General features: G+C 29.8%; 1 protein-coding gene across 1 annotated transcript in view; it reads left to right on the top strand.

Moving 5' to 3' along the window:
* The first annotated feature begins 11,474 nt into the window (after positions 1 to 11,474).
* Positions 11,475 to 18,636, top strand: part of LOC105359521 (tRNA dimethylallyltransferase, mitochondrial-like) — a 32,639-nt gene continuing 25,477 nt past the window's right edge. Inside the window, exons 1-2 of the mRNA XM_011496134.1 lie at positions 11,475 to 11,491; positions 16,356 to 16,471. Of these exons, the coding sequence (XP_011494436.1) occupies positions 16,395 to 16,471 (77 nt within the window). The 5' untranslated portion in view covers positions 11,475 to 11,491; positions 16,356 to 16,394. The remainder of the gene's footprint in view (positions 11,492 to 16,355; positions 16,472 to 18,636) is intronic.

Here is an 18,636-nt window from a genome sequence, read left to right as displayed (position 1 = left end):
AAAATCTTAAATCTGAAATTTTAATTTAATATAACAATTGAAGGATAAATCTAGTTATGTATATTTATCATTGAATTTTATTTAACATTTTTCTTGAAATATCTTATAAAATAGCGTATATGACTTTATTAAAACTATATTACATATATATACATCTATATGATGTAAATTCGTATATAAAAACGTGATGTTTAGTTTTTATTTTGAAATTTTTAGTATTTTTCTTCTTTTCTTTTCGTTTATTCGTACAAATTGCATCTCTTGTGTTTGACATTTCGTTACCTTAATTAAGCTATCGAAATAATTTCTCTTTATGGTCGAGAAAGTGAAAATGAAGAGGGGACAAGAGTAGAAAAAGAAATGAGCGATGAATATAAAATTAGTAGAATAGAAAAAAAAGATATAACCGAAGGAGAAATGAAAAGAGAAGCACTAAATTCTCACAAGCGGACAAACGACTGATTTTCTTTGCTCTTCGTTTTACACATGCCAATTCTACAGTCTTTGTAATTTTACTTCGACAGTTCTTCGAGACAGTATAATGATATTGTTGTATATAACCAAGTTGAGAATATATAAACGTATATATTTGGCACTTTTATAATGACGAAAAATAATCAGAAAAAGTAGATATTGGCGGGAATTGGGTTTATTTTGTCGTGAAAACTCCTGAGAGTTTAAAAAAATCTTGAAATCATTTAATTAAGTTTATAATAATACAATTTGCTCACTACGTTATTTAATAATATAATTTTGTTCAACATATATTTGTTAAATTTTTTAAGACTTTACCTAAATTACGGTAATTTAGATATTTTTCTACTAATAACGAACAGTGGCTTATTTTAGCTGAGTGCTCGTGCATCTGAAAGAATTTATCTTCAAGTGTTACGACTAATAACAAATTATTGCTTCGACATGTGCTTGGCTAAGTTGTTGTATCGAAATCAGTCGTAATTTAACATGCAAACATTCATCATCATCTAAATGACAGCTTTGCCCATTATATTTATGTAAATCATTAATAGTCTACCTTAACAATACTAATCCATCGATATTAATTATAGTTAATGTTTTTCTTTTTTATGTTCGTTAATTTTTTGCGAGTGAATAAGGTACGTAAAATATGAAGTTATTTCTACCATCGGTCAAATAAGAGTTTTACAGAAATTTGTTAAATTACACGCCATTACGATTCGTTGATAAACAACAGCGATAAATAAAAACTTTAACGTTTCAATTTTATTCGAATAGCCAATTTTATTGGACCTGCGAAAGCAAATTGAACATACATTTATTCATGTACGTCTTGCACGTCTCACCTGAATAAAAAAACATTCAAACGTAAGTGAAAAATAATGAAAATGGAGCGGCCCATTTGAGTAGCAAATACAAAGCAAAATCCAACCAATGATTTTATAATCTTGGAAGAAAAATAATTAAAGGACCCAGCGAGAACTCTCAGCGCGTAACTCAATTTTCCATCCTTATGTAACAGAGACACAATTGCGCACATCTGCGTACGGGCTTATTCTGTTTGTAAGCCATAAAACGGATGCCAGTGGTCATCCTACCGAGGGTAAAATAGAAGGGAAGACCCTGAGGAGCTCCTCTTCAATACGAATAATTGGCGGCGATTTTTCCTCGGCGCATGCTGCGCATATGCATGGGACTGTCGCATGTATATATGCATACGTTTGTGTATACGAGGTCCCCGTATAAGCGTAGCACGACGATTCGTATGCGAACTCTTAGTCACTGGCATCCACAGCATTTCCGGCAATGCGACGCCTTGCGATGCTGAGAACGTGAAAAGGAGTGATAGGTTGCCGGAGTAGCAGACTAAACCATACTGTAACCGTCGGAGAAGAGAGAGATAGAGAAGAGAGAAAGAGCACGCGTGCTTGTGTATTTGTGTGATTGCGAGAGAAGAAAGAGATTGGGCGGATGAGTGGGGAGGGGGAGAGCGGAGGCGATAGTGTGCAAAGGAGTTTACGGAATAAAAAGAGAAAATAAATTTGAGTATGGAAAGGAAAATAAGTATTATGTACGAATTGAATATTATAAAAGAATTATTCAAAGCAATTGATTCGTAGAATGAAAATTAAGTATCCTGCTATTCTTTAGATAAGATATTTTATAAGATAATTTATATAAAGGAATATTAGTCTTACACTATTAGTTCTAGTTATTTCACATATTTTTGTATAAATTATTTTGAACTTAATTATTGAATTATTTTACAATTAAAATATATAATACAAATGATTGGCATACCATATAACCTAGTTAGCAACACATTTAATTTCAATTATCATACTTGCTATAATTATATTTGTTAATTTAAATTATTTGATTATCTCTATTTTGCTTCTTGTAAAAACTTTCTAATAGTAATAATTAGTTCTTGCAATAAATATGATTGTACCACATAATTGCTAAAATCATGTTGTAAACACTATGACTTATTTATTCTAATTTAAAACAATTAACTTTAATATTTAATTTTCCTAACAAAAAGTTTTAACATTTAAACATATCGACGTTTTGAAGAAATACATTTTTTTTATAAACTCAATACAGGAGTGGTGAATATATATATATATATATATATATATGGATTATTTTTTATTTGTTTTATCTTATACTGCAAATTTGTCGATAATATTAGCCTATGAATAGTGTACGATAATGTTAAATGTATTGTTATTTTAACACAATTTTATAATGCGACTTTAAAAATAAAAATTAATAGTAATGTATAATCGGTATTAACGAACTGTTATAATTAATAATTAAAATCATTAAATTATACCCTTACAATGATAAATAACAATTATTTTATGAGTTTATCTAATTTTATACATTTAAAAAATGTATTTGAGTTCAAGGTAATTTAAAAAAATTCAACTGTACGTTGATTTTTTTAACACAGCAAATATTAAGTTCATTTCAATATAAACAGATAATGGAGTTAATAATGAAGGATTTTAATTTGAACATAATTTAAAAAGCGTAATGACAATTTTTACCTAACATTAATAAAAATCGTACGTTAATAGATAATAAATATGAGGTAAAAAGTAATTACGAGTCAACAAAGAAATATTAATTGAAGAAGATTGAAAAAAAGTCGAATGTGAGTTAAATTGAAAATGATGGCTGAACTAATAGAAGCGATGGTGATTAAACATAATTATGAAAAATTTAATGAATTTTTAATGCGTTTCACCGAGGAAAATGGGTGGGAGGAAACGACAGTTGGGAAACCGAGGAAAAAACTAGAGGAGCCAAGGAAGTGTACACGAGAGTGCGTGAGCGTACTGTACATTGAGTACTGTATTTAATTACAACGGCTAGCGAGTTTATTTTAATTTAATTTTAATATTAAGCCGCATAAAAGTTATTATTTATCTTACACCTTCCTTTATGATCATAAAACTATGGTCTTATGTACTAGATAGAGTTGTATATTAGTGAGTATAATCGAGCCTTATCACATACAAGAAATGACTAATTAAAAGACTGCAGTCGAACTTAATGTGTTCATAAAGTGCGCCGATACTCATGGTTATACATATTATTATAACGCATAAATAAATTTTATATCACATTTTCATTGACCGTATCATTCGCGTATATTTTTAATTCGTAATTAAATCTATTAATTCATTGAAATATTAGTATTGCCGAATGAGTTGATGAAAATATTCAGCAAATTCAGTTAACGCGCTAGCTTATGGAATTTCTATTAATAGTTGTATTAGTGAAATTAATTTCAATGCTTCATTTATGCATTAAAGATAGTTAATTTGCGATCATTTTCAGCGAACAATTATGGTTTTCAGCGGTATGTTGCCAAAAGATAAAGAAAGACAAACAAAAAAGAAAAAAAACATCAAACGCCATGGCACGGAAAATTTAATGTAGTTGGGACGTCAATTTAATTAAATAACAGATACTTTGTTGCCATTATACTCTCATTAAATTCATCGCTTAATATATAATTTTGATTGAGAATAAATTTTTAAGAATATCCTCCGTCATAGGAACATCGTATTTTACTAAAACATAATTATTCGTCCTTATAAACCGGAAGCAGCTAATATGTATACATTTGAGCAATTAAAAATTTCAGAAAAAAAATTAAAGATATTCACCCGATTAATAAATAAGTGTAGCGTAATCTACACTTAAATGCCCTTTGTTATCAATCCAACTTGTCGCGTCAAGCGTCCATTTGCAACTCTTGTAAAGAGTCAAATTAACGAGAGTTCCGATCCTACATCAATGGGAAAATTTCATTTACCAAATGAACAAGTCAAGTTCCGGTTATTACCAATGGCGCAAACGGTGCCATGAGGCGTTTAGCATTGGCCGACTCCGGTGCCCTTTTAATATTCCAAGACAAGTTCTTGGGACTGGGCACATGGTAAGTGCCAATCCCGTCGCAAAGCCAATTCATACTCACGATTACCTAATACACATCGTCAGTAATGCCGAAGAAAATTATTTCTCGCCGTCGAGGGGGAGAAGGAGAAGACCGGCCGAGGCACAGAAACCCGACAAACGGCCGCCAAGCGCCGAATGAGAAAGGAATAGAGAAGCGGCGGGACGGGGGCGAAAAAAGCGAGCGCGGGAGCAAAGAGAGAAAAAGGCGCAGACGGATTCCGAAAGCGATGAATGCGAGCCCCAAGCCCTTGTGAATAAGCTCGTAGAGCCCGGCGCGATTATGCCCGACACTTTTTCGTTCTTGCCGCGTCTCTCCTCTCCGCCCCGCCGTCTGCCGCTCGCCACAACGCCACCTCACCGGAGTCCTAAAACCCTCGGCGCCGGTCCTTCCCAGAAATTCGACTACCCAGGACCCCGTGGACGAAGAAAGAAATCGCGCGATGCTTTTTACTAGACCATTTTCACACTGAATAACATCGCTCCTTTCCCTCCTCCTCCATCGCCCAACCACCACCTCCCTCGCTCACTATTTCTCTTAGCCGCCGCCAAAGCGGTTAACGCGCGGAAGTAGAAGAAGCCCATTGACCACTTGCGCGATCCTCGAGTACTTTGTAAGCGGACGACCTTCGGGTCGCGGCTCATTTAATAAGCTGCCTTCGTTTTGATAATAATGTGAATTCAATCCTGCTTTTATCTTCTCTCTCTCTCCCCCCCCCTATTGCGCAATATATTGAATAAACGGCCATAAAGATCCTTACCAAAGTATTTGAGAATTTTTTCGTTTCTTTTTTTGAGTTGTTGCGATTCCGGTACACGGAGATTGCAATTCCACTTGGATTATTTATATGTTTGTCAGATCTGAGACTACGCGGTTGACAGACACTATCGATAAATTTGTATTTAATTTGACGAATCTGTCTTTCTTTCGGTCCAGTGCAGAGGCAATTAAGAATTGTGGAAAATAATGAACGGGAAAGTCGAGGAACTCGTAGTTGATACGATATTTGTGCGTATAACAAATGTTTATAGAGGAGGGCTGCATTATGCAGCTTTTGCATTATAAATGCATAAATTTTGAAATTTCGATTTACAAGTTATGTTATGAAATAACATATAATTATGTTATATGGATACCAACATTTTTTTTTGTTAATATATACGTAGAAGGGGTAATAACGAATGGATAATAGTGACTCAACTTATGTTTAACAAATATCCGATGGAACTTAAAGCTGAGTGTAAAATTTTTTTTTATAGAACTTCAATGGAGATAAATCTAGCTAGACACATGTGTAAAATACTACACTTCCTCATGGGAACTCTTTTTATTTTACAATTTTTATTTTACAACTCATATGAATCTTTCCCGAGTAACATTTTTTTCAATCTGAATTACATATATCATGTAACCATAAGTGACAATAGTAAATTTCTTCGTGACAAATGTAAATCTCATATTCTATACGAACGAAATTGAATTTCATTTTTTTCCAGCAAAATGTCTAATTAAAACCATTGCCTTCGCATCGATATTTAACCGCAATTAATATTCGATGCAATAATCTTTTTAAAGCCCGATGGAGGACGATTTGCAGAAATTTTTTTTTTATAACCACTCGGGCAATCCACCTTTTTGTCTGAATTTTCGCAATGTGACATACAACTTTTAAACAATATATAATAGAAGATATGTTATAAATAAAAAAAAGGAGTCCATCCATCATAGATTTTCGTAAATTATTCATGTGGTCTAAATTTGGTTTTAAGCACGTCTATTGGACGTCTGATGACAATGTAGTCAAGCGATTAAAAAATTGTCCGGCACTCGGGAAGTAAATTTCGGATTGCTTGGCTCTGAAAATAGATGCAACGATCTGAGCTTCAACAAGCGATTTGCCGTTTCTATTGCCATTCGTTAAGAACGCCATCAAAAGAGACGATTTTTCGTTGAACCATCGCACATTCGTCGTTTCTATCGCCTATCGCCTTTTATTTATTTTGCCATTATATCCGAAACCTGATAATGTGCCTTGGGTTTTTCAAACAGATCGCGCGTTATATTTCAGACTCGATAATTTGAAAATAGACGGTAAGAAATTGTCTTTAAGTGATTCCGTAATGCGTTTGACGGGTGTCGGAATTCTTATTTAATCATCTATTCTGCATTTTTTTTTCAACGGTAATTTTTAATGTGTTATATATATATATATATATGTATATGTATATATTTATTTATTTATTTATTTATTTAATTATACATGTACATACATTTAATTATCTTTCGAGATATTGTTATTATTCAAATATGCAAATTGTCTTATACATTATTATTCAAAGATGAGAAATGCAAATTTAATTGTACATTTGTATACATATTATTTTACGAATATTATTGGATAAGTTAATTATTTAATTTAAAAAAAAACCTACTTAATATTTCAAATTAAAGATTTACTTTTGAATTTAATTAGAAAGTCTATAGATATATAAATTTCAAACTAAATATAAAAAAAAAATTTCTAAAATTCAGTAGTCCTATAAATGATATTTTTATAAACGTATCCTTTACATTGTGATTTTTTAAAATAAATTAAATAAATTTTATAAGGAAGCATCTGAAATTATCATACATACATTCCTTATAGTAAAATTCTAATAGTTAACTATAATGCAAATGGCCATAGTAAGGCAATCCATCCTTCATTTAAGGGCCATTTAAACAAAATAAAACTTGGAAGTTAATTACTTTGAACAATAAGCTACATTGATAAAACCTAAAATTTTGTAGAGGTATTCAATGAAATATATAACTATTATACTAATAGCGATTTTTTTAATAATCATTGTATAAAGTACATTTGAATTTTAAAATTCAAGTAAATCTACAATGTAGAAAAATTACCAGAAATATATAAGTAAACCAAAATATGAGAGGAATCGAGAAAAATACTTTTTAAATAACGCAGAATATACAAATTTCGGAATGATAAACAAAGGAGAGAGTGATTAAATATTAAAAACTTCAAAGATTCTTTAAAAAATTTTGTCTGACCTGTGACTATTTATCACGTTTATTATACAGTAAAGTCGTGAAAGTATCCAAGCATCGCATGAAATATTGAAAGTAGATCAAAAGCATTTTTTTAAAAAATAATAGAAATAAAATATATGATTAATTTTTTGTATTCCTAATGAATGATATATAAGAGAATTAAACTAGAATATTTAAAATATTTAAATTATTTTGTGTGTGTGTGTGTGCGCGCGCGCGTGGGAATTATTTATCAGTCGTATGATATACGATACATTTACTTATATAATATTATATACAATTTACAATACAACAAATTTCCAGTTTACATATTGAATATTGTATTATTAAATAATATTAAACGACAGATTACAATAATTGAAAAATACAATATACATTTTCTTCGTAAATTTTAAATTATTTTTACTTTAACAAAACAATATTAAACGTTACAAATATTCAACATATGAATGTTAGCAATATTTTTCATTAGTACATTTCATTACACTCGTATTATGTCGAATTATCAGATTTTCATATTTATCATAACAGGTATATTACATAAGATGATTAAATCCAAAAAAAATTCACAATCACAATTTAAAGTAAGAAGAATCTATAATAGCAACGTTACTTTATTATTAGAAAAGTTATAAATAGTTTCTATTTTAAAAGAAACGGATTTAAAATTATATAATTCAGCTGGTAGGTATAGATAAATTAGTTAGTCTCTTCGTTCTAGAAAAACTGTCTAATTTTTAAAGTTATTTCAGAAATCTATATTCTGAACTTTGTATAATTCAATACAATTATTTCTGTTAATAAATGATTCAGGAATTCGTTAATATATATATATATATATATATAATATTGAAAGACTATCGGAAAGAGTTTTTTTTTTAATTGAATCGCTGATTATAAATCAAGTTTTACAAATTAGTAAAAGTATCGTCTGATTTCTAAAATGACAATTGTGATTATAAAAATATCTTTGTAGATTACACTTGTTTAAACATACAATCAAAATATATACGTGTAATTTTCATATTCATTAAATTGTTATTAATTATAAAAAATATTATTAATTATTATTTTGGTAGTATTTATATTTTATATTTATTATATAATGCCCAATAATAATTGCAATATAAATTTCCGAATATAATATTGAATGTACATAGAATTTCCAATATTTAATAATACAAATTTTTAATCATCTGATTAACAAAGGAATAACAATGAAAGGTAGGAGGTAATTTGCCATTAGTTTTGGAATTGATTTGGTACCAAAGATGAATCCAAACAATGTTGTTTCACTCCAATTTATAATCACATCATAAAGCTTATGATGCATTAACAAATAGATTTTGCCCTGTCCGGTATAAAACTTTTTATCGAAAATAAACAAAATTAACGTTTAATCATTTAAATGTTAATTAAGTATAAAGAATTAATAATTATAAATATAAGTCATGTCCTTGTCTACGATTATCCTGCGTAATATAGTATCATATTTTATAATTTGTTTGTGCTTGAAGGAGCCACTGATAAATATTATTACACACGACTATTGACAAACAATATTTACTCAAAATTTTTAATCTCAGGCAAATATAGTTTTTCAATTATTACATACATTGGATGATCCTTTGATTTGTATATAGAATATCTAACTGATTTTATAGAAATATATATTTTCTTATATAAGACGTATTTCATAAATCTAAAAAAAAAGGTATAAAGGTTTAGATATCCGTAAAAACGTCGAGTAACGTTTGTCAATAAATTATGATATTAAACTTAAATTATAGTAATAATTCTTTACGATAGTGATTGTATTTTTTGTTGTTTTTTCCATTGATTTATATATGTATAAATACTTTTAATTCTTCTATTTATTATAGAAAATTGAATATCATCATATGCAAATTTAAATACGATTATCGTCCGAAACTGAAGCACGTAGAATCAACTAGCAATTACTATTGAGAAAAAATCTAGGTATTCAAAAGTATTGAAGTTTTAGTGTTGTGGTATTAATTTGAAATTTTGGTATTGTAGTATTGGTATAAAACAATCATAATTGAAGCTAAAATTATTATTGTTTTATATTTTATACTACATCGAATAACTTTAAATAAACTTAACTGTTCAGCGGTAAATTTCAATGTATCTTCGATTACACACACGCGCGCGCACGCGTACATACATAATGTTGCCTTAGGTACTTTTGGCTTTTTCAATAATTTATTTTACTATTTTATACACGGATAATAGTTGCAGTGCAAACGCACACGCACACACACACGAACACTCCTGTTAAAAATAGTTATCTTGACTGTAAATAAAATAAATATTCAACATTAAATAAGACTTAATAGACTTGAGGTATAAAATGATTTTATAATTTTTCAGTAAAATAATTTGTTTTGTATTGGCAAACTCATTCAGTTTTTATAAGTACCTACACGCTATCTTATTTTCATGCAGTTAATCGGAAAGTTAGTCCATTTTGTATAAAATGATAAATTATGTTAGGTAAAATTGCTACATTATTATATCCTTAATTTTGTATTTATAGTTATGTATAATTATCTACCTATACACAAGATCCTATATGATTCAAAGATTTTTAGGAAAGTAGAGACGTATAATTAGAGTATATATGATTAGACGATATCTTTGATCAGTGGCACGTCATCATAAATGTTTGGTATATAATTATATATAACGACTCGTGGTTTTCCATGATCGCACGTATCTACATAATCTTCGATTAAAAGCAATTTGTAATTAGATATTAATAAAAACTAAAATGTAATTTCAATTGCGTCAATTGCCATACCGCATTGATGTATTTACCGTTAAAAAGCGTCGGCCTGCGATCCTCGCGCGACTCCATTTCTTCTTTATAATGAAATTTTTACAATGCTAATTTAACCCGAGCTCGTTTATCTTTACACGTGTAACGTCATATTAAAATATTTCAATTGACCTTTCTCATAAAATATTCGATACGCATTAGAACGTAAATTTAGACTCGGTTGTTTCAACCGGAAAGTTCCTCCGAGCAATGTGATCGATGGCTATACATCTTCCATGAGAATTCATTCTAAATAAAGTGGCTCCGTATTCCCAGTAATCTTAGATTACAATTTCCGTGCGATTACGCATAATTCTATTTAAAAATTCGAAGCATAAGCTCCGACGACGAAGTCGATCTCTCTTCCTCCACCACCCGTCACCACTTCCCCTTTCCCCATACGCCGACCCCCTCCCGAGCCCAATCCCTATACCTCTCCTCGCCCTCTTCCATCCCCCCATCGCCACCACCATAATGGACGCATCATCGCGCGTCAATCGAAGCCACTCCACGAAGCACGTGAACGCTCGGTGTTGCGAACACAGGTGCCGGAACTCCTCGTTAAAAGCCGACGACGCAACTCGCTTCTCCGTATGCGAGCGCCGACTCTTTGTAAGCGGACCCCGAGGACGCGGAGGAGCGGGCCCTAAGCGCTACGTCCGGGCCTCGTGCGCACCCTAGGCCGCGAAAACGACGGGGGAAACTCGGACCTTGACCCGGATTTTTCGTCGGTCACGTGCGCACGCGCGCCTCCCGATAAGAAACGCCGCGCGCGGGATGAGCGTTGCGCAACGTCTTATTCTCGTATCGCAGATTACGGCCATTCCTCGGCCGATAAGAACCAAGCTGTGCCCGTCCGATTAAGCTCAGCTTTTTTCTCTTTTTCGTTGATGCTTAATTATAGATTTGCCTCCTTCTTTATTCGCGGCGAAGACAATTTTGGATCGGCGATTGCGTGTATCACGAAATTTATCTTACGTGCGCTGATTAACGAGCGACGTTTTTTTCCCTTCGTCGCTGTTCTTACACACTATTTCAGATAAGAGCGTGAAAATTTTGAGACAGAAACGTCGATAATTAGAGGAGACGATTTAGTTTTAAAAGATGAGCGCGCTCTCCTATAAAGTTCTAAAATAACTTGTAAGGTATTTATAAATCGAACATTAGCAATGAAAATGGTGTCGGACTCATGCCAACATATTCTTTCAATTTGAATTAGTGAAAATCCCGTCGTTTGCATTATTTGCAGCTTCTATTAGTCCGTTTGCAAGACCATTTGCATCTGTGAATAGTCAGCAGTAAATAATAATTTGTAAAAATAGTTTGACTCTTGCCCTCGGAATAATCACTTAACAAATTGAATTAATGGCGATAAAGTTATCGTATTCATAAGATTATATACTGACTTAGGCGTATGAAATAAATACATTCATGTTAAAATAATTTCATTGCGATCAGTTCTTTATGCTGCAGCACGTAAGCACGAACGCTTAATTTTCCATTTTTAAAATTATTTAATACAATTATAATACAATTTGATTGTTATTGATGGGTCATACATAACTGGCAAGTATAAAGTATATGTTTATATATATAGGTTTGTTTTTAATTGGAATACCTGACATTCATTTCATATTTCATGATACGTTTAGAGTAGTAAAAATAATAAATATTGATTGTCCTATTGCTTGTAAATTATAACTGAAAATGCCACAAAAATGCGACAGACTATTTATGAAAATATATATACTCAACTTATACATGTGTATAATTTACGCATAAAAAAACATTTTATAGGGATTCCTAATTTTTCTTAAAGTATTTATACTAATATAACGTTGTAAAGAATTACAAGTGTATAAGTAAATCGGTTAAAAAATAATTTTGTTCTTCTACTTAGCTAAAATAATACATTCGAACCAATATCTAGAGAAGAATAAGAATAATAACTGCCACATATAAGCTTGGCATAATTTTGATATTTGATCATTCAATATTATATCTTTCTTCTTTTAATTAATGACACTTCTCGATCTCTTATTGCCAATAAACGTGCACACGTGATATGTTTTTTCATTGAACGATAATTCGATAAATGAAAAGCTCAAAATTGAAAAAAAAATTTGAACATGGTATATTTCTAATATAGCTAATTGATTATATTATACTGTTGATATTTCGTCTTGGGTAAGTTTAATTTGGCTAAAAGTTTTGAGTTTAAATTTATTAATAGTAATGCTAGAATCTGTATTTATCAGTACAATAATTTCGATTCCACAAATGCATATCTATAAAAAATGATTGTTTACTAGAAATTAAATATTTGACAATCTGTGTTTTAAAAGATCTTACACACAAGATATATTATATATATATATATATATATAAAGAATTTAGTTTTGAAACTTGCTTAGTTAAAAAAAATTTATAGAGCACGCGAACGGTTTAAAAATCTCTTAATCGCCTCTTAATTGGGTCGATTTAATATAAACCATAAGCTTATACAATTAAAAACTTATAATATACAAAAAAAAAAAAAAAATTCAAGATAAGTTTTTTTCATTCGTATTCTTATCGAGCCGATAGGTGTATTAAATATTTTTCAAATACGCAAGTAAAATTATAAATTTACCAAAATGAAAAGCTTTAAATTGAAAAGTGTAAAAAATAAACGTATTAATGTTTTTGCTATTATTGAATTTTAATTGTAAATTGTTCTAAATTGTAAATTGTTCTAAATTCTAAATTGTACTTTTGCACCACTTCACTTTATTCACTCGGTATTAACATAATCATTGTATTCAATGATAATGTCTTTTTGAAAAAAGCATTATGAACTCTTGAATATTTAATTAAATTGCTCAAGACTTAACACTAATTTGCAAAAAACTGAAAAAGCTGCTAAAGTTTAAAAAATCACTTTATTTTTCAATATAATTATGAGCTTACCAATTTCTATGTATTAATAATTAATTTTGTACTTTGGTTGTATTACTTGACCCGATATGATTATATCTACATATATGCAAGTGCGTGTATGCGAAATAATAACGCATTTTTAATTATTATTTTGTAAAAGAAAATTAAATGGATCATGAATTTACGTTGTACAATTTTTTTCTTCTTCTCTTTTAATCGTACTTTTATGGCCTGGAAACTATAGATTCTTAAAACATTCTGATATTGGTTATTTTTAATACCATAACGTTGATGCGAGCTACCCTAACGTCATTTATATTGTTTGTTTTTCTTGTTCTTTTTAAATTTAAAAAAAAAAGAAAGAAAAAAGAAAAAGGCAACCCAGAAAGAACCTAACCAATATATACAAAGGGTCAAAGCATCCATAAAAAGTATAATACGAAACAAAAGATGCAGATTACAATACATTAAAATACTATTTCTATTCTAATATATTTTGTTTTATTTATACATTCTTGTTAAATTTTTTTTAACTTACAATACAAACTTTTTTATTTCTTAAGTAATTGTTTTATTGTATTTTTCGATCTAATTGAATTTGCCTTTTTTTTTCTTTCCAATTTTGTCCAATAATGCATAAGTAATTTGACTGTTAGAATAAAAATTTGAAGAATAAATAATGATTGAGGATTATAGTTACATTTATATTGTCTGGTTAAATGCAAATATTAAGACACTGCAGTCTCTCAATATATATCTATTAATTGCTATAACTAAATATAAGAGATATTTTAATGAAACAATATTGTTCCGGTAGCTAATGATTATATTGTTTATTGTTACATATCCTAGCTGGATGCATACGACATAAAGCGACGAAGAAATTGTCAATATATAGATATGTAGTAAAGATCACTCGCTCATTAATAATTCACACAACGTATGGATAAATATATACTGCGCTTTAAAAATAATAAGTGAGCCGATCAATTGTAAATCGATTGTAAATCGTCTGCGAACGCACGATTTTTTCCATATTTAAAATCCATAATTTTTTACGCTTAATAATAAGGCGCGTAACCGCGATTTTATTTTCTATATTAGCTTTGCTACAACACACGTCATTAGCTTATTATTATATTAGTATCGCATGCATTGCCTCCGCCGTGGCAAAAAGATACGTTAAAAGCTTTTTTATGGTGACATCCATCGTTTTGCATGATTTCGTAAAATTACGGAACTCGTGTTCTCGTAGGAAAGAACAACATAGATTAGAGAGTTATATGAGAAGAGGCGCATTTAGTGGAAGGTAGCGAGTGTTCTATTAAGGGCAGAGTCGCTCTGCCTCTTTAAATTCTCCAACTATTTATGCTTTTATAATTAGAACGAACGAGCGCAAGAGATGTGAGCGCCCCATTGTCGGAAGTCCGACTATAACCCAAGTAGAGGAGGTCACACGTCCTCCTCGAGTCTGTCGCCTCTACAGGAGCGTGTGAATATACAACGTCGTTTCACGCACGCGCTTTTCTCAATTACAACGACCGCGACTCCTTTTATGCTCTTTCTCATCTACACATGATGTGCTGAGCTTCAAAGCGGGACCCGACGGGACGTGTCTCGTTTCGGGAAAATGCTGTTGAGCCAAAGTTTCACGCAATAAATCAACGATAACTTTCATTTTTTATGGATGTTGCCATCCCTCCAACTCTTCCGTAGTCGACGAATTATTCCGTCTCATTTCGTGGCCGCGCGTGCGTGCGTGAGTGCGTGCGTGTAAGCTTGAAAAAAGGTGGCCGAATGAAATTCTAGAATCATGTATTTAGATAGAGGAAGTGTTTTTTCTCGCTATGTTTTATCGAGTTGATAAAATTATCAGTGAGTCTCGTAATAAATATATGGATGGGCAGCAGTGATAAAATTTTATTCGGAATAATAAATTAGAATACATGCTTGTATAAAAAAAAAAGAAAAAAAAATGTATATTTTGTGGAAAATTTTTCTAAAAATTAATTATTTCATTGAATCAAATTATCATAAAATTGTGTTATCGATATTTCGTAATAAAGTAGTTTCACGCATATAGATACACTACTAATAATAAATGTAGTTTTTCAATTTAAAAAAAAAAAGAGAGAGAAAAAAAGTAAAAAAGACAAGAAAATGGGATCATTAACAGCATTTATGTGATAATATTACTAAATGTGATAGCTAATTCTTATGAAAAAAATGATTCATTCTATAAAATATTCACAATTTAAAACGATTAATGGATTTCTTATATTTTTCTGCCCTCGAAATTAAAAGTTATGGTTTTCTAATTGAAAAAATGTACAACTTGAAATCGAAACAAAAAAAAAACAAAAGAAACAGAAAGAAAGAAAGAGAAAAAAATAAAATTCTTATACGTATTATAAGTTTTTTTTTTTAATATTTATAATTAAAATATAATCATTTCTTTTAATTTCATTTAATACTCAAGTTCATTGACAATGATTCTTAATCATTTTATATTATACATTCGTATTTTATATCTAATATAGTTTTAGCATTTTCTAAAAAAATTTTCCATAATTTTTTTTTACAAAAAAGATACATATATGTTGAAATAGTAAGTATCGATATTCTTTTTTTGTTCTTTTTTTTTTTATCAAATCTGCATATACTTATAAACATTCATTGTGTAATATTAATTTTAAAAAGAGTTGCCTTCTTTTATGAATCTTATGTCTTTTGCATTATTGTGTGCATACATTATCAATTATCGGCTATCATTAACAGATGTTAGCAACAAATATAATTTGATAAACTTATTGAAAATAATCGATGTTTATATTTAATTAATGTATACGCTTGAACTATTGTTAAAAAGTGTATTAAATTATTGACATATTAACTATATTAAATAAGTCATGAGAAATTGATTAATAAATTGTTTTAAGCGACGAATAATTGTTCAAACGTACTTCAAAATTGCTTCAAAATTATCTCTATGTATAAAAATGTTTATATACGACTTTGAAATTGTTTGTAAAATATGTAACAAAATATGTTAAAAAATCTAGTTCAATCAATGGCCTATATATGTTTTAGGATGTTTTAGATAATAGAATAAATAAAAGAGTGGACTCGATGATGGAAGCTGGTTTGATTCAGGAGCTTCAGGACTTTCATGAAAGATACAATAAAGATCGTATGAAAAAAAATGAGTGAGTTAATTTGATTTACTACTTCTATTATTAATATGGCCTGCGTATAAATGAAATATGTATGCATTTGGATAAAATTATAGAATAATTATAAAGTAGTTAATGTGGGTACCGAGCTGTTATTTTATTATATTTTCTTTATCTTGTTTGTTTTTAATTGAGAATAATGTGAGTATAAAAATGTAATTCGTTTGTACATTAAAATTTCTAATTAATGATTCGTATAATCGTAATTAGATGTTCTAAATAATAATGGGAATTCTTTATAAAATTATGTATAATTCTATATGCATATAAATATTGATAATATTGTCTATATATATTTGTTACTCGGACAACTCACTTGTTTATTACTGATAACATAATTATTCGACCTCAGCTACCCTAATAAAATTTCTGTTAAATCTATGAATATTTGAATGATTAAGGATTACCATAATTCATCGGTGATCTCATTTATCTAATAGTTAACGCGAATCTTCAATCCTCGTCACCTTTTAAACAATTTTAATTTCAAAACTTTTAATAATATATATGCAGGTGCGCAAGTTATTAAGGTGATCAAAGCCTTTGTTATCGTGAATTTCAAGAATAGTAAACATTGTAAATGCAATGGGATTCGATTCCTTTGGCGTTTTGAATCTACTTTGGGTTCGAGACACGTATCTTAACGGTCAACGATTCTTAAGTTCCAACAATCTTTAACGAATGGCAAGTAAACTATTGTAAAAGAATGCCACGTCTAAGCATCTTTCGGAAAACGTTCAGGGACACCGCATTCTCGAGACATAAGAATTTACGCATAATTAGAAAGGGTTCGTTTTTAGACCTTACTTTCGAATAAAAAAAAATACTTCGAAGCTCGTTTAAGTTATATTAAAACGAATTTTAAAAATGATTATTGAAATAGTGGATAAGTTATGAAGTTATATGGGCATCGGATAGATGGATAGGTGATAAAGTGATGTAATATTAAAATAAAAAATTAAAATAAAATTTAGGCATTGAAAGATTGTGGAAAAGGAGCCGAGGAGATTTAGAATTGTTAAGCCTATAGAATTTCACTCGCATCGGATTTTAAAAATAAGAGGGAAAGTATCGATCGTGAATCGTTATTTTGTCGAAATTGTAATTTGTGTAAACAGTGGTCGTCTTATATGTGCTTGTAATGTTAAAATGTCGGCTTTGTTCGACCGCTCAGCTGGACTTGCGCACAAACCTGTCGTTGTGAGATTTAATTTAAAAAAGAAGTAACCCTACATTAGTAAGACGATAAAAGTTGCAAGTCGACGAGTAAAAATCGACGGTCAATTGGTGACTTTCGGTAAAAATTACTATTACCATGTTTATTACCGAGTGTTGGAGCCGTGTAAAATTATAATTTTTATAAGAGTTTTAACGACTCTTGCGTGTTGCTTTCTGCATTTAGTGTTGTTTCAGGAAAGCAGTAATCTTTGGTCGAATTACGGCATATATTTATTTTAGTTATGAGCTAATGATTATAGTACTGCTAATTTTCTTGTTTGGACAGTACTTATATTTGTATTTATTATTGGAATTATCAGCCTCGATAAGTAATAATTGGATGAAATATATACAGATTTACGTCTAATACTTTAACTATACATTTACTGAACGTATGATAAAAATGATATTATTATTTAACAATTAAAGGATATTTTAACGAAAGCAAATGAAAGATAGAAATTCAGCTGCGAGTAAAAATTATTAAAACTAATAATCGTTTGCAATAGCGTTTCTCATTATTAATGATTTTAACGATTATATAATTGCCGATTCAATGAATCTCATTTATAGATACTATTATATTTGTATGCTATTGATCTATTAATATTACCTTTTTATCAATGTTCTCTTCAATAATATTCATGAATATTAAGAAGTGAAATGCTGAAATCAAGTCGATAAAAATTCGTTTAATTCAAATCGTCAGCAATTTTTTCTTGGTACCTACAAAAACCACTATATATATATATATATATATATATATATATATATGTAATCGTGACTGTAAATATTTAATTAACATTCGCTGTAATACGAAAGAAAGGAATAACTAATTATCCGAAAATGTTATTGTTCTCCCAACATAAGCTTCTTACATATGTTATTACATGTAATAGAATTCTTTGCTTAAATACGAG

The sequence above is a fragment of the Ceratosolen solmsi genome, unplaced genomic scaffold, assembly GCF_000503995.2.
Source record: "Ceratosolen solmsi marchali unplaced genomic scaffold, CerSol_1.0 scaffold11, whole genome shotgun sequence".
Classification (NCBI taxonomy): Eukaryota; Metazoa; Arthropoda; class Insecta; order Hymenoptera; family Agaonidae; genus Ceratosolen; species Ceratosolen solmsi.
The sequence above is the reverse complement of the archived record's forward strand: the minus strand, read 5'-3'. Positions and strand labels throughout refer to the sequence as shown.